This window comes from Cervus elaphus, chromosome 6 (assembly GCF_910594005.1).
Source record: "Cervus elaphus chromosome 6, mCerEla1.1, whole genome shotgun sequence".
Lineage (NCBI taxonomy): Eukaryota > Metazoa > Chordata > Mammalia > Artiodactyla > Cervidae > Cervus > Cervus elaphus.
Window position 1 is genome coordinate 21,489,790 of NC_057820.1, and position 23,056 is coordinate 21,512,845.

At 38.0% G+C, this 23,056-nt stretch overlaps 1 protein-coding gene across 1 annotated transcript; it reads right to left on the reverse strand.

The window, feature by feature from the left end:
- Positions 1 to 892: 892 nt before the first annotated feature.
- On the reverse strand, positions 893 to 23,056 carry FGF5 (fibroblast growth factor 5). Its single transcript, XM_043905838.1, has 3 exons — positions 22,441 to 23,056; positions 14,351 to 14,454; positions 893 to 1,901 (listed from the first exon to the last, which is right to left on the reverse strand). Exons 1-3 carry the CDS (start codon positions 22,799 to 22,801, stop codon positions 1,554 to 1,556), a joined length of 813 nt encoding a protein of 270 aa, XP_043761773.1. The 5' UTR covers positions 22,802 to 23,056; the 3' UTR covers positions 893 to 1,553.

A 23,056-nucleotide genomic window follows, 5' to 3' on the forward strand; every position in this document is an offset into this window, starting at 1 on the left:
TAAACTATACTGTGTTTCTAAAAAAAAGTTTAGCAGTATCTTTTAAAAGAAAAGAAACATACTTAAATATAAATCACAAACTTTCTGTGCACGATTTTTCCTCTTTCTATGGGATATACTTTTAAACATTAGCTTTACCATTTTTATTGCCACCTTTCTGAAGAAAATACTTCTATCTCATAGAACTCCATAAAAATGATTACCCAAGAAAATAAATTATGTAAATTCTTTTCAGTTAAATTTTCTGTTTTATACCCAACATTCAGTATTTGGGTTGACATTTAATGCCATTTTCAACTCATCAGATTAAGTTTCCCATGTCACATAGCCAACTATTTAAAAATATACATCAGAAATTTTCCTTATAAAAGGGCAGATCTATTCACTGATATGGTTACCTTTAGGATAGGAAACTCAAAGAGTGTTTGAGTAATAAGAATATTTTAGATAATGGGACTTGACATGGATAACTGTTACATGATTCATCTCCTTCGGGTCTCCGTGTTTTTCCACTAAGTGGGTTGCTCCCTGTGGATCTATACAGTGGAGATAGCAGAAGGTCATAGAAAAGGTATTTTAAGCACTCTGGTTTCATAGGCTATGCCTGATGGACAGAATAAAATGTATTCCTCCAGCTTTAAAGAATGAGGGCAGGGGGTAGATAAAATGAGAAGTGAAGGCACGGCAGAATTAGCTATCAATAAACACTGCAAACTCAGTGCACTTGTACCTCTAATTCTTTTCCTTACCTCAACTTTTAATTCCACCAAAAATCCTTATATTTTCTCCTTACTTCTAACCCATTATAGCCCAGCCACCACAGAGACAGGATTCCATATAAAATCATGAATTTACACACACTCACACACACAAACACAAGCTGAGCCTTTGGTGCTGTTGAAGAGAATTTAAACATTTTAAGGTGTAAAACTAAACTTACATGATCTGAGGTATGGTAGAAAAATAATCATAATAAAAATCAAAAGTGCAATGAATAAGAACAATGAAAAAGAAATCCACATGTTAAAAATGGTCTATAAACATTTATAATTAATAAACTGCATTAAAATGGTTGTTTTATGTCTTATCAATTAAAAATAATAAAGTAAGAAAATATGCTCAATGCAGAGGTACTTTTTAAAAAAAACAAAAAACAAAAGTTAATAAAATACTTTTATCTCCATCAAAATATTCTTTGGAAACCAAAAATAAAAATGTATCATGTATGTTTTCTTCAGGTTGATCTGTAAAAGTCAGAAAAATACATAGTCCTCACTGTTGAACTTTCCGAAAAAGAATCCCTGTATGCACCAAGCATAAAGCAAAAGGCTTTATGTCGTCATGAACTCCCTATATTGGTACAAAGAATTCCAGTTCAGTTACTATCAGAAAACATTTTTGTTTCAGTCAAGCTGAAACAAATGACCTGACTTCAATACAGTGTAGTATATAGCTGAAGCTGTGTCCAAGAAGTTGTCTTCAGAGTACTAAAGACACCTACAGAAACTCCTGAGGAGACTCCATGGTTTCTCACAAAACCAAAGTCCTAAGTCTTAACCAAAGCGAAACTTGAGTCTGTATTTCACCGTGTTAGGACTTCTCCGAGGTGCAGAAAGGGGAACCTTTGGCTTAACGGGATTAGGTGGTTTTTTCTTTTCGGGAACAGTAACTGTGAAAGAAAGTTCCGGCTGCTCCGATTGCTTGAATCTTGGCAGAAAGTGGGTAGAGATGTGCTGAGGTTTAACCCGGGGGCTGCAGCCCCGTTTAGCCTTCCCCCGCTTGTTCAGGGCCACGTACCACTCCCGCCCCGTCTTTTCAGTTCTGTGTATCGCGGAGGCATAGGTATTATAGCTGTTTTCTTGAAATCGCTCCCTGAACTTGCAGTCATCTGTAAATTTGGCCTAGAGGAAAAAAAAAAAAAAGAAGAGGAGGAAATTCAAGCAGTGATAATATTTTCAGCATGTAATATAAAGAAGTCTTGGACTATAAAGAAAAACAAGAATTCCACTGGCCCCTGCGCTCTGACTTCATTCTCTTTATAAAGAATTTGCCTTTTTTGCCTTTTGTAAAGTTGCTTTAAAATTACTATTTTCATTTCTATAGTCCCACTTCATCTTTGTAATGCTGGTTGTTTACTACATATTACACAATTGTGAAATAATATCAGTGTATATTAAAATAACAGGAATTCAATATATTTAAATTCTGTTACCCTTTTTAACATATTTTGAGAATTTTAGTTAAAAATTTAACTTTTAGCGTAAGATTTTCCCCCTCCTAAACTATCAAGAAAGTAAATAGTATTATGTTATTAAGAAACAATTGCCTGGTAAAACACGAATTCATTCAGAGAAATGGGGTCATGTTATCCTTTGAAACAAGAATACAGTTTTCAGTCCCATCTGTGTGATTCCTGGTGCTGAGAAAGGGGTAGCATATGGCCCTATTAATATTGCATGTGTTAGAGTTCTTTACGAAAAAATTCATCTTCACACAGTGATACAGGAGAGTCTATCTGATGCCAGGAAGAAAAAAATTACCTTTTGGAGTCACTAGTAACACTTCAGCCAGACATCACTCTCTTTCCCTCTACACACACACACACACACACACACACACACACACACCTGCCCTTGAAAATGCTCACAGAACAGTGGAATAAGCAAAGAAGCAGACATTCATCACAGTGCAATTTGATAAACGGAATTATGACAGTGGTATGCAGAGGGTACAAGACATCTAAGAGGATAGAGGTGGCAGCGAAGAGGGCAGGAAGGTCTTCCTAGAAAAGGTGACTTCTGAGCTGAGTCTCAGGGTACAATGAGATAATAATTTTGAGGTGAGATGAGAGGTTTTTCAGGGAACAGGAATGGTGTGTTCACAGGTCACCAGGAAGCCACTATAAGTTGTTCAATGTGACTTTCACTTAGGATGCATAGAGAAAGGACCAAGAGATGAAGGTGACAACGTAGGCCAGTACAAGCTCTGAAAAGGCTCAGCGTGCGGTACTGAGGAAGTTGAATGAACACAGCATAGAAGAAGAGCGAGAGATGGTGCCAAATAGACCTGCAATCAAATGCTCGTTATGCCAATTGAGTTTTTAGCATTAGGCTCCTTGTTCACAATACTTGGAGCCATAAGGCTATTGTGAGAACCAAAATATTTTTCTAGGAAAAGGATCTGGAGTTTAGCTTTCATCAAATACAAAAGAGTCCATAACTCCCAAAGAAGTAGAATTCCCTAATCTGAACTAGGTTTCACAATTTCAGGGAGGACCATTTGTACGAACGTCCTGGGCTTTTGAATACCAAGTATCTTGACCCATATATATATGAACACTAAATACCCACTCCAGTATTCTTGCCTGGGAAATCCCATGGACAGAGGAGACTGGCAGACTACAGTCCATGGGGTTGAAAAAAGAGTTGGACATGACTTAGTGACTAAACAACTATATATTTTATATATATATATATTTGTTTATATATATAATTCTTTATATATCATAGAGGTTCCATCAGTTCAGTTCAGTTCAGTCACTCAGTCGTGTCCAACTCTTTGCAACCCCATGGACTGCAGTACACCACGCTTCCCTGTTCATCACCAACTCCCGGAGCTTGCTCAAACTCATGTCCATTGAGTCAGTGATGCCATCCAACCATCACATCCTCTGTTATCCCCTTCTCCTCCCGCCTTCAATCTTTCCCAGCATCAGGGTCTTTTCAAATAAGTCAGTTCTTTGCATCAGGTGGCCAAAGTATTGGAGTTTCAGCTTCAGCATCAGTCCTTCCAATGAATATTCAGGACTGATTTCCTTTAGGATGGACTGGTTGGATCTCCTTGCAGTCCAAGGGACTCTCAAGAGTCTTCTCCAACACCACGGTTCAAGAGCATCAATTCTTCAGTGCTCAGCTTTGTTTAAAGTCTTTAAAGAAAGACTTTTTTAGAAAAAGAGTCTTTTAAGACTCTTTAAAAGAAACTTTAAGTCTCTTTAAAAGAGACAAATCCCATGGATGGAGGAGCCTGGTAGGCTACAGTCAATGGGGTCGCAAAGAGTCGCACATGACTGAGTGACTTCACTTTCACTTCCTTTAGAGTCCAACTCTCACATCCATACATGACTACTGGAAAAACCATAGCTTTGACTAGACGGACCTTTTTGTTGGCAAAGTAATGTCTCTGCTTTTTAATATGCTCTGCTTCAGTTTCATACTGGAACTAAAAGTCCTCTAGTTCCCTTGCTTTTCTAATAATGTCAAGCTTTCTTCTGCAGTACAGATCCCAACCCTGTAATCTGGAAGTCTGAACACTGCAAAACAATCTACATACACCTACTGTTGATGGTCACACAGAATTTTTGAGTTTTGAAAGGTAGTGACAATATCAGAAGACAACCAATCTCAGAGTATTTCCAATAGCACATTTATCTTACACATGACAGTCTACCTAAGTTATTTACATTCAATTTTACAGTATAGTTCAATCAAAAAGCTCTTTATTTGAGGGCTATGAAACTATGTATCTGAGAATCTGTCTACTGGTGATTCCTTTGACTGGGTCTTTAGCAGGCTATAATCTAGTGTTTTAAAAAACCATTATCTATGGCTTTCTCTCATCACATCCTAACCTACTGGCCCATACCTAGGTTAAGGGTGCTATGCTGACATTCCTTTAGAAGAGGACACATTTATTGTTTTTATTGACTTTCAATTAAAAGGGCTTTCTTACAAACCAAACATAGATTTGTCAACTTAACTCTCTTTTTTTGGTCAACTTAACTATTAAAGGACATCAAGGCTCTCCCATTCAATTAGATAATCTTAAAGTTTTATTGTAAAATAAAAACTATAGTCATGTGGTAAAAGGAGAAGAGGGCAGCAGAGGGTGAGATGGTTGGATAGTGTCACCGACTCAATGGACATGAACTTGGGCAAACGCCGGGAGACAGTGAGGGACAGGGAGGCCTGTTATGCTGCAGTCCATGAGGTGGAAAAGAGTCAGACACAACTTAGCAACTGAACAACAACAATAGTCTTCTGGAATATTTTCTGCTACATAAATGGACAAGCATTTTAGAAAGGTGTGGAAGATTTCATTAAGAAAGAGTAGCACGTATATTCATCCTGCCTCAGATTTTTTTCTTAAAATATATTTGAATAACATTTCTAACGTATAGTACATTATATTTTAACTTGACTTCTACCCCTGTTTCATACATACACAAAAATCATTTTCCTGAAATAAAGATAGCAGTGATTATTTAATTCAATTTTGAAAAATTTTTTAAAAGTGTACTGCATAATTTAACCTTTTCCCCTTAACAGTGTCAAGGAAAATAAAGAAGAAACATGTCTTTTTTTAAATTGATGTGGCCAACAGACACACATGCACACACACACACAGCATATTAACCTATAGCAATTCCTATAGTGAAAATCCAATGATACTGCTTTCTAAAATTATTGCATCAAAAAACTTTCTCCCTTCCCCCACCCACCCACTTGAGATTCATGTTCTTTCTTAAGAGAAGACTTTAACAGGATGGCTGATCAGGCTCTAGATTTTTCAAGGGCCACTTAATTGTCACATGGGCTAGAGACAGAATTCTGAGGACCCACACACTACTTGCAAGCCCTTAGCCACTCCAAACTTCACACTGAAACAGAAGCAAAGGCAGTCAGACTGTTTGGGCTTTCTTAATTGACTTCTAATTTAATGTTTTGTCTGAAAAATTCTTCCAGCTACAATGGAACAGAATCATTTGAAACAAATATTTCAGTGAGTTTTTTCATCAGGAGATCTAGTTTCTTCTGGAGAAACTGACTGTTCCTGTCAATCTTCCTGGCCCTTTTCAGGCAAGATGGTGACCCTAAGCAGTGCATAGCTATCCTTAATGTTACCCATAAAACATCTCTATAGCAGAGTCATCAAGCAGCAGAATTATTTAAATATATGTACATTTGCCATTACACAATTTTAGATAATAAATTTTCTAGGCTAAGTTTAACCTTTCAAATTCTTTTTGAATTATAAAAACTCCTTTAGCAAAATATATACTTCTAAAATAATAGAGCTGTGGTGTTCTGTGATGACCTAGAGGGGTGGGATGTGGGGGTGGGAGGGAGTCTCAGGAGGGGGGAGATTCATGTATCCTTATCGCAGACGCATGTTGTTTTACAGCAGAAACCAACACAACATATTGTAAAGCACTTATCCTCCAATTAAAAACTTAAAAAATAAATAAAAGAACTAGATTACTTCCCTAGAAAAAGTGAAGTCAACATAAAGACTTTATCTACAGTTCAGGTGTGAAGTAGAGAGGTAAATCAGATTTCAAATAAGCTACTAAAAACAGAACCCACATCACCTTCATCCTACCACCATTGGTCACTACAACAAAACTAACATGTTCATAAAGAACCCCATCTTTGTTTCTAATTCATTATTTTCTGAATTTATTCAATAGATGTTTATTGACTATGTATCACATCCCAGACACTGCTGGTTGCCATTTTTATGAAGAAAGACAATTTAGATACGGTTCTGCCTGAGTTCTTTGTTGACTTAAATTATCTGTTTTTCTCTTTAATTTCTCCTTGATTTTGCAAGTGTAAAAATAAGTTATAGTCAACAAGCCATAACTGCAAAATTAAAATGAAATGTTTAAATCTGCTGATTTCTATGTAATTTAAAATAGTCTTAATTGAGAGAACAAATAAAAACTAAATTACACTACTTTTGCTTGAAACTATGCAAATAATTCAGAGGTGGGGCAACACAGTGCTGTTAAATAAAACAAGAATTTTGGGCTTAGGAGAACACTTTGCCTTGATTTGACTCATCTCACAGGGAGAGGGCACATAGTAGATATTTAAAAGAAAAATCAAATTCAGTTCAAAGAAAGTAATATTCCAGAAAGACCAATTCTCCTTAATTGAAATCTGAAGGTCAATTAAACCAGAGGATTCTTACTGAAACAATATTTTTTAAAAACTTTCTAGAGCCTCTTAATATAGTTTTGTTTCTTAGTCAACATGCTCTAAGATGATTGAGAATCTTATAGGAAGTGAGTTGAGAGTGTGTTAATAGAGTTCCAATTCTCATTATGTGCAACTATCAAAGTAAATACATGATATATGAAAGAGGTGTATAAAGAGGATTGAATTCAGACTAATAGCAAAACCCTGGAGTATAAACCCTGGAGTCTGCAGGGTATTTAATCAATTTTAATTCTTTATTTCACTTTTTCTTTGATATGCCTCTTGCAAAAAACTTTATAAAGTTAAGTAATAAATACAAATAACTAAAATGTTAACGTAGGCTATATAATATTATTAAATAATTAAACTATTCTTATAGACTTGAATAAACAGAATTATAAACCAAACTGTGCTCTAAAGAACATTTTCTTGCTGCCTGCATCCCTGCTTCCGGTTCCTCTATGTCCTCCCAGTGTCTTTCGGTTCCCAGCACTACTCAAGCCGATGGGACTGCCCAGGTCAGGTGCCCTAAGCCCAGGCTGTTTTGTACAGTTGTGCAGGATGTTCCCAGCACAAAAGTACCAACCTCTGGTAGTGAGTGAAAGCCGAAAGCCAGACCCTGCTCCAACTGCTCCCAAGCAGAGAACTCCGGAACAGGGCAGCACGCACCCTGAGGGTTGCCTCCTACTCTCTACAAGCATCGTATGGGTCACTTGTAGCCAAGCCGTGCTATCTCCAGAGCTTGGCCATATTTCCTGTCTAACAATCGCTATCTGGCCATTCTGTGTCTCAGTACTTCATGCTGAGCAACCAAGGGAATATATGCGAGTGCTCAGACATGAGTTCTCAGTCCCTTAGTCGTATCTGATTCTTTGTAACCCAATGGACTGTAGCCCACCAGGCTCCTCTGTCCACGGGATTTTCCAAGCAAGTATGCTGGTTGTGATTTCCTGCTCCAGGGGATCTTCCCAACCCAGGGTTCAAACCCAGGTCCCCTGCATCTCCTGCATCGGCAGGCAGATTCTTCACACCTGAATCACCTTGGGAAATATAAGTCGGGTTTAATAATACATCCACCTGAGTTAATGAAGAATGCCAACCACATGAGTTTTCCTCCTCTGAACTTCACGAATTGACTTAAAGTAACTCAAGGAATCAGATCAAAATGCAGACTTCCCAGGCCCTATCTCCAGAGATTCTTTTAGTAAGTCTGAGCTGAGACCCTGGAATCACATTATTAACTAGCATCCTATGTGATTTTGATGCAGGTGAGGTGAGAACCACCCTTGGGGAAACACGGTATAAGACAGGAGTTCACTTTCTGATGCTCGCAGTAGCTCAAAGTGAAAGTCACTCACTCATGTCCAGCTCTTGCGACCCCATGCACTGTAGCCCACCAGACTCCTCTGTCCACGGGATTTCCCAGGCAGGAATACTGGAGTGGGTTGCCATTCCCTTCTCCAGGGGAATCTTCCTGACCTAAGGATTGAACCCAGGTCTCCTGCATTGTAGCAGATTCTTTACCATCTGAGTCACCTTGCTCAAAAGAGTTGGGCTATTGAGGTCTACTGTGTGCCAGGTGTTTTACATATATTATTTCATTCTAACATAATTCCATAACTATTAGGATGCTATTATCTGATTTTCCAGCCAGAAAAATAAAGAAAATAGTTCCTCTAAATCCCCACATTTACCAAATGCCAAGGTAAGCCTATATGACTTAAATCTCCTCTACTGAATACTAGATTCAAGTTCTTTCAGTAACAATGTGCAAATCCATGGGCATCTCCTGAGCTTCTATACAGTACTACCTGGCCCTAAAGTTGCTCCATGTTAAAATGCTGATTAAAAACAAGTGCCACTCTCTAAACCATCTGAGACATAGAACACCATCCCTCACTTTAGGCTGAAATGGATCTCTGAAGCTACAAGTCAATTCATTACACACAATTTTCCTCAATAAAATAGCACCTCAGTGTTGGGAAGATCCCCTAGAGAAGCACATGGCAACCTACTCCAGTATTCTTGCCTGGAGAAGCCCCAGGGACAGAGAAGCCTGGCAGGCTACAGCCCATGGGATCCCAAAGAGTCGGACATGACTGAGCACAGCACGGCCAGATAAACATAGTGTGAAATTAAGGGAAAACTGACATTTACTGCAAAAGCAGAACCCTGAACCCATTGTTTTTTTCAGCCTGAGTTACTAGGTACTCAATTTTACTGTGTAAATTGAAAATTCTTAGAAGATGGGGGTGCTTCCCAGGTGGTGCTACTGGTAAAGAACCTGCCTGCCAATGGAGGAGACGTAAGAGACGGGTTCAATCCCTGGGTTGGGAAGATACCCTGGAGAAAGGCATGGCAACCCACTCCAGTATTCTCGCCTGGAGAATCCCACGGACAGAGGAGGGGGCGGGCTACAGTCTATATGGTCCCAAAGAGTCAGACATGACTGAAGTGACTTAACACAGTGCAACACAGAGGATAAGATGTTTCTATTCAATACCTTTACAGTGGCCAATAAATTATTTTTTTTAATGACGACGATAACCATCACTCAAACCTTCATTTCCCCTTTCAATAAACATGCCCAGCTTTGGGGCTGTGGACTCCTTCTCACTCTGCCCCCAGCTCAGGAAGTCCAGTTCAGACTCTCATCTCGGGCAAGCCAGCTGGCACCCTCTGAAACCAAGAAAGGAGGCTTTTCTAGTCCTTGCTCAGGGCTGATCAAGCATACATTCCATGCCTGTTTCGTAAACTCTGCAATTAGCTTTCCTTCCAAGCATGATCCCCTAAAACCCTGAGAAACAAAAATAATTCCACCACATGCTTCTTTCTGTATGTTTAAAATAAGCTAAAATGTTTTTCCCCAACAACCAATGGGTGGTCACGTATAGTTTATGAAAAGACCAACAAATTCATGATAACCGCTTTTTCCAAGATTTAGATTTTTAAGGAAAAAAAAAACACAATGCAAGAGAAAGATCTTAAAAAATTATGAGATTATGACCATTGGAAATCCTTGCTTTCAAATTAAGTTCCTTGGGAAAAGGAAAGCCCAGGACATAAGGGGCTACTGTATGCAAGATGAGTTGGGACTTAAAGAAAAAAAAAAAGGCCAATAACGAATGTGATTTGAGGCTGGTCTAAATATCCAAGGGGGTCACAGCTGCCTGACCCCAAAATCAGAAAGAGGAGAGAGGAGATATAGGATCATGAAACAGCTGCCTGAGAGCAAATTCAGGAAGGTCTGTTCTAACATTAAATGCTGAATACTTTCCAGGAACTATTCTAAGTGTTTTATATGTAGTATCTCATTTAAAATGTTCCACTATCACCCTGTATTGTTAGTTTAATTTTCTTCCTTTTACAGCTGATAAAGCCAAGGAATAGAAAGATTAAGTAAAACAACACAGTTTAAAAAGAAGGACACAATTTAACTACCAGACTCAAGAACTCCCTCTCTTACATCCAGACCCATCTCAGATAAATCCAGAAAGGCACCGTCTATGAGACTCTGGATAAAGACAACCATGCTGAGAAGAGAGCAAGAACAGTCAGGAGGGAGAGTGAACAGACAGGCAGGCAGAGAGAGAGACCAAAAGAGAAGGGGGCTCAGCCTCACCTAGGACATCAGCCTGGGAATAAGTGGAGAAAGGTCAGAGGCCATGTGAAGGCTCTGACTAACCCTCAAGGCTCCTGGGGCAACAATTACCTCGTGCTACTCTCAGTGATTCTCAAGGCATCTTGAGAAGAAGACCAGACAGCTTCATCCTTGGATGCTGAAAAACACCCGCACACTCAGGATCTGACTGCACTGTCTGCTTAGGGTCTTCCAGCTAAGGTCTGAATGAAGCAGAGCTGAGTGGAGATTGACACGAGTGTGTAGGTTGGCTGATTGCACAGAGCGGAGCACACTCAGATGGCTGAAGCTCAGATCAAACTCCTCTTACGGAATTAACAAACTCAGCACACAAAGGAGATCAGCATAAATGTTGCCTAAATCTGAGCGTGCCGGGCTGATAATACTGTTCACCATCTTTGTGTCCACTGACCATGAAGCATTTTCTAAAAGAAGATTTTCTGTGAACGAAACAGATCTCCTTTCTTTTCCGGAAGTACATCCTAAAAAAGGTTCCTGATACAGCTCCTCATCACACTGAATAACCAACATTTACAAAACAGTGTGATAAGTTTCATGGTGCGCACACCTCCTCCTTTCTAGACTTTAAAATCAATACAGGAGACACAGAAGTAGATGGGGGAAAAAGATCCTCCCAAAGAGCTTGGAATGAGAGAGAGAGAAAGAGAGAGAAGCAAGCAAAATAGTCTAAGGATGAACTACAGTATTCACTCTTTAAAATGTAGCATAAAAATATTATTAAAACATGCAACTATTAATTTCCATAAAATAATAGCTGAAAATAGTGTAAATAGTTCCAAATGAAACAAAAATATCTTCTTTCAAGCTAACTTTTCCCTACCAAGCATTATAGCATTTAAACGGAGAGAGAATTTTTAAACCATGTTATTCTGGTTGAAGTTTTTGTTAACTGTGGTAACTTAGGAAATATTTAACATCTCTGACTGAGACTGTTGCCTCACCTAACCAGGTAATGAGATAATGTGAGTGAAAGAACTTTGAAAGAAATATGCAGATATTTTATCTCTACCTAGTAACTAATTTTTAAGTCTAAGTGTTACTATATAAAACAAGAAAAATCTACTATAATCCATGAATATTTCTTGACATACTATGGGTTTACTTTCCCCAGAATTATATGAATACTTTACATTTATAGTTCACATTTACTTTGCAAATAGAACCCCAAAGTTACTGTTCATTAATTAAAACTTTTTCCAGTTTTATTGAGATACAATTGACATACAACACTGTATAAATTTAAGATACACAACATGACGATTTTATATAGCTATTTTTTGAAATGATTATAAAATTACTCTTTAAATGCCTCAGCACAATTATTAATTTAAAGCACTAATTACACATTTAATCTTGAAAGTGTAAGGCATTTTAGCCTTTTTAGTGGTGATGAAACTTTGTAAAAATCAAACTAAATCAAATAATTATATTTAAAGTTATAAGAACAATTTTTCAATATGTTTAACTAGAAACTAAAAAGAAGAAGGAAACCATCTGGCATACAACTAGTAAACGTTAGGGCTAATACTATTTCTAAATTAAACTTCCTCAAAAATAAGTCACTTTATAATTTAATTAGCTTTCTATCGAGAGAAAAAGTGATAATAAAAGCTCAAATAAGAGCCAGTGGGCTTGGACAATTGGTTTAAAAAAAATTCACATAATCATAGGGCTTAATTTTTTATCTACAATTCAGCTCAAAGTCATCAGAATGACTTTTATATCAAAGAGCTTCAATGAGTGACAAGAGCAAGGCTTGCTTTGTACTGTTTAAAAGTCATTATTCCATGAAATAACTTTTAGCCTGCCAAGATGAGAAAGAATAACAGATGCTGTTTTTGCATCATCTGCATTATTTCGGCCAGCCTTCCGTAGACATTTGGGTCAAGTTTCTGGAAATTTGTTACTTGCATTTGACAGAGGAATCATGTATCCTAACCTCCCAGTCTGACCTTTCTAATTGGCATCCATTTGTAATACTTTGCTTGCTGCTACAATTATCCTTAGGCTGGTCCAAGGTAGTCTATTTTTTGCATGTGCTAGGGCTTGAATCATAATACTTTAAAAATTAAGATTTTCACCCAAAATAAGCGAACCAATAACAGAATTTTTTTTTCAGGAATTGCATATTATTATAATGCTTAGAGTTTAAAGGTGTTTCAATGTTTAATGACCAAAGTAGATCAAAGAAAAGTTATTCAGTGCAGAAGCATTTGATGATTGTTTTCTATTCTGTGTGTGGATTTTTAGAAGTCAAACATCTTTTTAAAAATAAAATGGCATGTCCTGCTTTCCACAACAGAACTTTGCCCCTTAAATTAGGTTATAAACCAGAGCAATTATTTTATGAATATTATAATTTGCTAGAATATAATAATCAGCTCAGAAAATGAGATAAGTCTAAATCTAGTTATAATTCTTTCAATGGATGATTGAAGAGGTTAACAAAGATTTAATAAACTGAGAATTTAGTAGTTTATTGTATTTAAATTTGAATTCTCTAATAATAGGTAATATTTATTGATCACTTACATTGTACCTAATATTGTTCTAAAAAACTTTATATATATTATCTCATTTAATCCCCAAATAACTGTAGAAATAGCTTCAGTTTTATGATCTCCTCCAAAAGATATTAACAAGCCACCTTTAGATGCTAGAGAAAGGAAAACAGAAGATCTTAAACATTAAACCAAGTGAAATTCTCTTTCAATTTTTCAAAAATCTGTAAAGCAGAAATCATAATTAATAAGTTTCAATTGACTGTGCTTGATTAAAACTTCCTATATACTTTGAAAACTGGAAAAGTCATATTTCTCCAATTTAATAAGCATTAAAGGAGCAGCTTTAAGAACTGCTTTTTAAAATGATTTAGTGTGACAAAACTTAGTGCTCCACAGACAAAGCATAAATAACTTTAAGGTTTGTACATACATACTAATACTAATGAAAGAATCTCTCAATGGGAAAATTAAACTAAATGCATTTTACTATATTTAAAACATTTTAGTGTTTCCCAAGTAATGAGCATTTTCAGAACAAAGTGTAGAAATCTATAATTTGTAAATTGATTACAAACTGTGTAACTAGTCCAAAAGAGTGTTTAAGAGTGTAGAATCAGTCTTCGTAGTTTTAAGAAGTAATTGTTTTTGATACAACAACAGCTACAAGATGAAAATTTCTCAAATGAATCAAATGAAATTTCTCTATTAAAGGTCAAAATCATCTCATTATTGGTTTCTTCCCACCATACTTATTAAAATAAATATGTTTTATTACTTAGACTCCATTCTTGACATAATAAGTAGCTTTTAAAATTAAGAACATGATCTACTGATTACACAATCACCATTAGTATGTAAATTTAAAATGTAATATAGTATTTCCATAATATTTCTCCTCACTTGGACCACTATTAAGACATAAATAATGACAATCACTTAGAGAATGCTTCTTTCAAATAAACTTATCCTTAAACCTTTCTGTGGATTCTATATTATCTTTTCAAATAAATCAAATATTTAAATTATTACTTACAAAAACACATACAATTCTCTTGGTTTAATGGATATATAATCTTACAAAAATGAAAATCATAAAGTTCTCTGGGCAAATTGTCCTATCTATCAATTTGGAAAATCACTCATTCCATTTTACACATGTAAAATCTCTATAACACCTTTAACAAATATAAAGTGGTTCTACTTACACTTGCATGGAGTTTTCCTTTTTTTGACATCGCTAAAAATTTGTTGCTGAAAACTCCTCGTATTCCTACAATCCCCTGAGACACAGCAAATATTTCCAAAATACCTAGGATGACAGAAATCCCAAAATAAAACACAGACTCCTCTATATAACATTGTGAAGATTTAAATTTCTACAGAGACTCTTTCCATTCTTTATTACTGTGAATTTTTAAAAAGCATTTAACATCCTTGTTTATTGTGACATTTATGAAAAAGTAAAAGGAAAAAGAGGTTTAGCACTCAAGTTTTCATTTAAAATGATAAATTTCAAGGTTCAAAAATTTAGTTGTGCTTCATTACTATTCATTTTTTCCTAAAAATGATGTCACTTAGTAACCAGTGTTTGACAGAAGAATCTTTTCAAGTTCTAAGGAAATGGAAAAGACTTTGTAAAATGTTTTACAAAATCATTCTCATGCATTGTTGCTCTGTCAAAGATTAGACAGTACATTGACTATTAAAGCACATACAACTGCACTCAAGATTAGTATAAATCACTGGAAGCCTTGAAAACAATATTCAATTAAATTAAAAATCCCTCTTCTCAAATGATCATAATTATAAAAGTACAAATCAACATATATCATACCCTATCATTTAGTGAGTTGCTTATTTCAAGATTACACATAACAAGATACTGAAAGCACCATAGATAATTTGGGGTTGTTAGCTCAATGAAGTGTTTGATGGATTATGGTTTGAGACATCTTGCATTTTGAATGACTCTTCTGGAAAAAATTTCAGGAGGTATTTTATTATGTTATCGTTTATATTTTGGTATTTCATAGTGAGAATTACCAAGTCTATGTCCCTCTGTCTCCTATAATAATTTGAAAGTTCACATCCACTGGGTCAAAAGAGCTGCACACCACAGTTCATAGAGTATTTTTAAGAAGCTGAAACTCAGAGTCTGTATATAATCGGAATTCCTGCATGTTTACCATAAACTCATATGTAATGCTATATGAACAAGAGAAAAGCACAGGGCTTTTTGTTAACTGCCTACATCAAATTGCAAAAAGAAAAAAAAAGATAAAATAATATTATTCATTAAAGCTATAAAGGGACCTGCCCTGGAAGAAAGGAAGGAAGCAAGTGGGAGTGGAAGGGAGAAGGAAAAAAATCTCAATATTTCAATCTGTAGTATTTTGAGCATATATTCTAATTAGAATATTTCAATAGGACTCTGTTAAATAGGGAAGTTCACCGGATTTTCTTAACATAATAATCTCCTCCTGCAGTATTTGAAGTATATATAAAATTATTCAATATACAAGAAGCAGTGTATTGTAGATACACATGTATATAATACATACAAACACATATATGAGTATCTTTATAGAAGACTTAAATGTTGCACAATGTGACCTAATACCTATAATTGTAGCAAATACTGCCGCTTCTTTATTCAAATTAATTTTTAAAAAATACTTGAACAGAAAGTTCATAGGGAAACTACTGTTTTTGTGAATAAGTGTTCTTAGCCTGGAGTAAATAAAACACATCTCAAGAAAACTACCGCTACCACTTTATTAGAGGGTGTTTCTTTAAAACGAACTCCCCCAAATCTAAAAACTATTAGAAAGGAACTACTTTTACTTTCAGGAAAAAAACTCCTAATAAAAAGAAAAAAGAAGAAAAAACACTGTGTCTTAGAAATTCTTTTCTTCAAAATGTTTTCAAAATTAAATTTATACTAGATTTTATGAAACAGACTGATTGTGATGCATATCCAAAGACTTAGGAGCATTATAATTTTATCAAATAGTAACAAAGCACGCAGAATGCTTTGTAAAGATAAATCTACTACACAATGTAGTGTGATAATATTATTAATAAAGCATGATTAGAATATCTGACACAAAATTATATTTCTATCAAAATTACAGGGTGATATTGAAGATAGCATTAATGATATTGGATATTTAGGAGATGGTGAATACAACTAAGAATACTATGTAGACATCTGTTAAAAAATGAGACAGATAGAACACAAGAAATCATCTGTGTGTAGAATGACAGATACAAAATAGACAATGTGGAGTTGGTAGAAAAGACTTGATTGTATGTTTCCCTCAATTAACTCCTGGCTTTGTGTTGGTAAAGGTTTTCTGTATTAATATCTGGAAAATCACCCGGTTTTGCAAATGCAAATCTATTGTGTATTAGTGGGGGAAAAAAAATTCCCACTAATTCTCATGTGTTTGCAGGGTAATATTTAAGAGGTCAAGACAAAAGGGCTCTGTAAATATTTGTTTAATGGGAAACTGCTTTGTTTATATAACTGGCTTCTGACAACATATTCTATTTTTAAGAAAGACCCATTTTGACTCAACTCATTTCCCAATTGCATGTATATGTTATATAAAATTTGCATTGTAATAAATTTTAAATATGGGGAAGATGAAGGAATATGTGTGAAAGTGTTATTTTATTACATACTACATGGCTTCTTTTCTTGTAAGTTCCAGTACAAAAAAAATGATATATTGTCTGAGAATAAAAGGACTTTATAATTTTAAGAAAATTATGTTTAATTGAAACCTTGAAAATACAATTCTACAAAAATCTTTCTATTTCAAGTTATGAAGAATGAAGGAAAGAAACGAGCTGAGATTAGATGAAGTAATTGTTTTTTCAAAAGTTAACTTTGGTATGATGTTCTAAATTTTAGTGTAATTACAATGTACTATTGGGAACACTGATAAGATTATAGTTTAAAAGTCATTTCAACAGTAGTTTCACAATGTCTTTTTTTCATAGAATATTGGAGTAGATTCTTCAAGCCCCACAATTCAACCTCTTTCCCCTCACCTGCCTGAAAAGATCACAGGCCTATTGATTTTTATGCCAAATCTCAATAACTCATTAAAGAATTCTAAGTATTTTAAACCTATGTGCACTAAATCACATGTGTATAAATTTCAGAAAGCATTTCTCTAAAATTGGGGTTTTTTTTTATTTTAGTAATTTCCACTTAGGAGTCAGCAATAATAAATTTGATGGGAATTTACAATTCCCATGGAAGCCCAAATGGTAGCCCTAAGAAAAACTGGAAGGCCAAGTGTCTCAGATTACAGTCAGTGAATGTTTGTAAATTGGACTGTTTCTTTCACCATCTCACTACCTCTCTTCCTTTTCAGGACACTCCATGTGTACACATGTATGAATACATGTCTTAGTAATCTCTTGCTATTTTGGTCCTGCTGGGGGAATGGGAAAGGGAGAGAGATCAGTATAAATTAATTCACATTAAAGTACAAGTGACAATGTGTTATCTTTCCTGGGGTGCTCACATTTAAGAGGATCAAAAGTAAAAAGCAGTGCTAAATTGAAGGAATTATTCTCTCTTGGTGGAATTCTGGGATTGACATCTAGGTTGAAGGATGCAGGGATTCAGGGTCTTGCACTGCTTAATCCACTTACAAGCATTAGGGGTTCATTACAAAGTAAGCTTATTCCCATAAGAAAATCTCTATCTAAATTTGTTCACTTAGTCCCCTCTAGAATTTTTAACACAATGAGACTCTTATCAATGATGGTTGATACAGTTATGTAGACGTCTCCCTTTTTTCTATTTTATCAGTGAATAAGATACACAAATATTCCATGTATTCAGAAGATTTCAACAGCCCATCTGAAAACTCTCAAAGATAAATCATTTAAAACTGAAGTAGTTTCTCTACTTGGCTTCACACAGCAATAAATATGCCAAGTCATTATCAAATCTGAGTCTTGAAATAACCAGTTTAGCAGTCTTCATTAAATTAGCAAATTTGCCACTTGAGTTTTTCCGTATAGATTCTGGTTTATTTAGGCTTTGGGGACTATATAAAGGTTGACTCTACATTAACATCAAGGTTGATAGTGAATTCAGATTTTTTAAAGCTAGCCAAAATACATGACTGAAATTTTCATATTTTTATGTGAACAGTCAGTCTTTGTGTAGCTATAACCTTATGCTTTTGCTCCCTGAACTGACAGTTACTTGATTGCCTCTTCTTCAGTGGCCCAAGATAAGCCAACAGAAGCATTGTATTGAAACTAATTGAAAACGTAGAAATTAAAGGAAAGTTTTGTTTCTATTCAGGAGTGGAATTTTATCATCTATTTTGTCTTGCCCATCTTCATCCTTCCTTAGCGTTTCCTTATGATAAGAGTTTATATACATGTAAATCCATGGCTGACTCATGTCAATATATGACAAAAACCACTACAATATTGTAAAGTAATTAGCCTCCAACTAATAAAAATAAATGAAAAAAAATTAAAAAAATAAAATCGAAGCTCAAAAAAAAAAGTTTATGTGCAATGAGCTTGATTCTTGTCTTTAAAACTTGGGATAACTCTTGTATGAGAAGCTAAGACTATATTAAGTGGTATACCTTAACTAAACAAATTATGTTTCAAAATCTATGGGAAATGTACTTTCGATAACAAAACAAAAAATATTCAGGGTTTGCAAAAATTTTAACGTCAAATGATAGTCATGAAACATACACGCATATATATTTCTCTCTTCTGACAAACATTACAGAAAATTATGGAGTTTAAAAGAACCTGTTAGAATGCAGTTTCATGGCAGAGTTTTGACTTTTCACAGAAGTAACAAGCTGTGTCAGAATAATGTATGTTTTCCATCACTGCTAACTCACAGACAGTAGAATTAGGTGATGAGGTAAAACTGATGTATCCTCCATGGTTCTCATGGTCCAAGCTCTCTTAGTGTCTCAAGTGTCTCTCAGTGTCTTAAGAGATTTGGGAAAATGTTTCCTCATCTACTCCAACCAATAGTCCATAAACAACTCCTGTGTTTACATATGTATCAGGAAACCATCACGTGCTATCTTCTGCAATTAGCAGATCTTGTTTCTCTTTCACAGCTACTTAAAGACAGAGATTCATTTTAAACTTTCAAATTATATGCTATCCTTTTAAACATGACATATTTCATAAATTCTTCATGGATCAATGGTAGCAAAATCTTATGATACAGTGTAGGACATTTCAGACATCACAAAGCTGAAAATCACCATGATTTAAACAAATTATACTTTCCTCTGTGAGAAAAACCTATAGAAGGCAAAGGAAAAAAAAAAATCCCAACTAACCCAATATCAAGTAACCAGAATATCAAGCTTGCTGGGCTAGGTATCCTATGTTGGGTACATGAACAAATGCATGAATGAATAAGTGAATTGATCGAAAGCCAAGCAAAAGATACAGATGAAGCTCTGAAAGGCTGTTGTTATAAACTGGAATGAACTAGAAAAGTGTTAGTTAAATTAAGAAAGTTTTATTTAGGCACTTTTATTTAGTTTGCTTAAGAAACAAAGCAGCATTTTGTGTCTGTTCTTTGTTAGATATCTTTCAAAGCAGATTTTAAAATAAAATGTACCTTGGAAATAAATACCGGCCAGTGTCTTCTTTAGCTGAATGTATTCTCTGTTGATCTGTTCTCATTTTCCTTTCTATACTTTTCTATAACTTCCCCTCCAAAAGGCCTAAGCTGCAAGAAATCTTTGTCTCTTATGGTTTCTTCCAAGGGAAGAGGGTAAATACCTTGGGAATGAGTCTAGTTTTCACAGATTCCCTAGCACACCAAAACCCACTCCAACACCTCCTTTTACCCACCCTGGGATCCAACCTGCGGCTGCTTGCAGGTTAGCTTTGAATCTTCCCTTGGGAACACAGAAGTCATTCTCTGTTGAGGCTGAGTTTGGGGATAAACTACAGGAAGAATGGGCTTCCCTGGTGGCTAAGTGGTAAAGAATCTGCCTGCCAATGCAGGAGATGTGGGTTCAACCCCTGGGTTGGGAAGATCCCTTGGAGAAGGAAATGGCAACCCACTCCAGTATTCTTGCTTGGGAAATCTCATGGACAGAGGAGCCTGGTGGGCTACAGTCCATGGCGTCTCAAAAGAGTCAGACACAACTTAGCGACTGAACAACAGGAAGAACAGAATAGAAATAGTGTTCCTATAAGAGAAAGGGGGAAAGACTACCACAAGTGGGGAAATGAGCTCTGATGTCTGGTGGAAGGAGAGCTGGGTGGGACAAAATGAGGACAGATGGAAATAACACTTCCTTAGACATAACATTTGCTTACCCTGAAATCTCCGGAAATTCCCCTTCACCCTAATTGACCTTGCCTTTTATCACCACATATGGCGAGAAGTTTAACGAGTGCAATGAACCTTAAAACATAGAAGTAGGCCCCTCGAACTTTCCTGCTGATGCAGTGGATAAGAGTCCACCTCCCAAAGCAGGGGACACAGGATCGATCCCTGGTCCCGGAAGATTGCACATCCCCCTGAGCAACTAAGCCCTTTGCCTCAACTACCGCGCCCACACACTGCAACTAGTGAAGTCTGCACTCTGCAACAAAAGAAACCACTGCAATCAGAAGCCCATGAACCACAAGGAAGGGTAGCCCGGGCTCCTGCAAGTACAGAAAGACTGCCACAGCAAGGAAGACCCAGCCAAAAATATATACAGTCTTACAAAAAAAAAAAAAAAAGCAGTCCCCTCTGAAGAGGGTGCGGGAGGCCCTGGCATTCGCTGGGGCTGACGCGGAAGGCCCTCTCTGGGGTTCGGTGCTCCAAGCCACCTCACCACGGGCAGCAGAACAAGCTGGAGGCAGAGGCGGAAGGAGCAGTCAGGGGCAAGGGGCAGGCGTGGACCCGCTCGCGTTCCACCTCCCGCCTCCTGAACTCCCCAGGGAGAGCTTGCCAGCCGGCCACCCCACCGATGTGCGCATCTCCAACCCGCGTCTGGGCGGCTGCCAGCCCCGCAGGGGCGCCCCCGCTCCTCCGGAGCTTGGTTAAGAAGAAATCTGTGGGTCATTGGCTCGAGGCAGAGAAAGTTAAGTACACCTGGGAGCCACCAGGCTGACACTCCGGGCCGGATGACTGTGCGCTGTCTCCTGGCCACGGTTCCGCTCTCCCTGGGTCCAGGAGGCCCGGGCCGTGCGTCTATCTGTTGGACCAGCCCCGGCTGGAAGAGCCATCTGGCCCTACCGAGGAAAACGTCCGCAGAGATGTCCCCAGTCCCACACATCTCTCCCCTCTGCTGCCTTAGAGAGACAGTGGGAGGAATCAGGCGCGGCAGTGATGGCCTGGAAACTCAGACAGAGTGGAAGGGAGGAGACAATGAAAGAGGGAAAGAGAGAGAGAGCTAAACCCAGAAAGAAAAATTTAAACTTGGCTTAAACTAAAAATCCCACAAAAATTTCACCTGCCTCTAAATGTTCTCTAAAATAGAGAACGTTCCTTTAATTGTCCTTGGGGACAGAAGGCCGGACACTCTTCCTCACAAGGTCTGGTCATGGTCTCAAGATACTAAACGTTGCTAAACCCAACTCCGGAATTAATAATTCCAATGTCCATCACGTCTCCCTCTCTAAACGTGTCCAGTTTTCTAGATCAATGTCTTCTTCCAAGCAGAGAACGTTTGGTCTCCCGTCTGATATACCTATATATTCTATATGGATATAATGTGCAAATATGTACGTATCTACAAGAGACATATGTGGATACACACACACACATACATACGCACACACATTATGTAGCAATTTGGGGTTTGTGGTAGCGGTTGTGACGGAGGAGTATGTGAGATTTGGTTATTTTAAAAAGAACTGTTCAGTTATGGGCAGGGTAAAGGGGTGCACTTTGCTGCCCGGTGGAAAATGCTAGTCTGATAAACAGAACCAGAAGGTAAACAGAAACTGAACAAGGAGAAAGATTTTTGTTTTTCCTCCGGGCACAGGTTGGAGCTCCTCTTTGGGACCAGGGCAATCTGGAAACAAGCTGCCTGTCTGCACCAGCCTTGGGGCAGCCTGTCCCTCAGGAATCGCCATTGCCCATTCCCACGAGACGGGTAAGGGTGTGCGAGCCTCCCAGACGCACCTCCAACCCAACCCGCCCGGCTGGCTCCCAGTGGCCCGGGCTCCGGAAGGTGCGCTTACAGCCCGGGGAGTAACCGGCGGTCCCTGTCGGTGCTCCCGCCACCCGCTCAGGACAGGTTTTGGAGGAGAGCAAGCAACTTACTTAACATATTGGCTTCGTGGGAGCCATTGACTTTGCCATCCGGGTAGATCTGCAGATGGAAACCGATGCCCACTCTGCAGTAGAGGCTGCCGGTCCGGCGCCCCGAGGGGCTCCACTGGAAGCTGCTCTGCTCCAAGCCGCTTCCTGGGCCGCCCCGAGAAGCCGCGGAGGAGGAGGAGGCAGGGGAAGAAGAGGAAGACGCGGTGCTACTGCTGCTCCGGCGGCTGCTGGCGCCTCCCGGGTTCCTCTCGGTGGCAGCCGGTCCGGGCTGCCCTTTGGGTGCGAGGCGCTTCTCCCCTTGAGCCCAGGCGCTGAGGATCAGGTGGCTGAGGAAGAGGAGGAGGAGGAAGGACAAGCTCATGCTTCCAGCCGCGGGGGTCCTAAGTGCATCTTGCAGGGCTGGTTCTGGGCTCCGGAGCCCCCGCGCGGCTGCGTGCCTCTGGCGCTGCCCCCCTCGCCGCACCGGGTGGACATAGCCTCGGGGAAGAGAGAGAGGGAGAGGGGGGGAGAGAGAGAGAGAGAGAGGCCACCCGAACGGATCTCGGCGCTGGCACTGGGATATTTATAACGCCAGTGATCTCACTGCTCCGTGCACGCCTGCGAAGCTTCCCCTCAC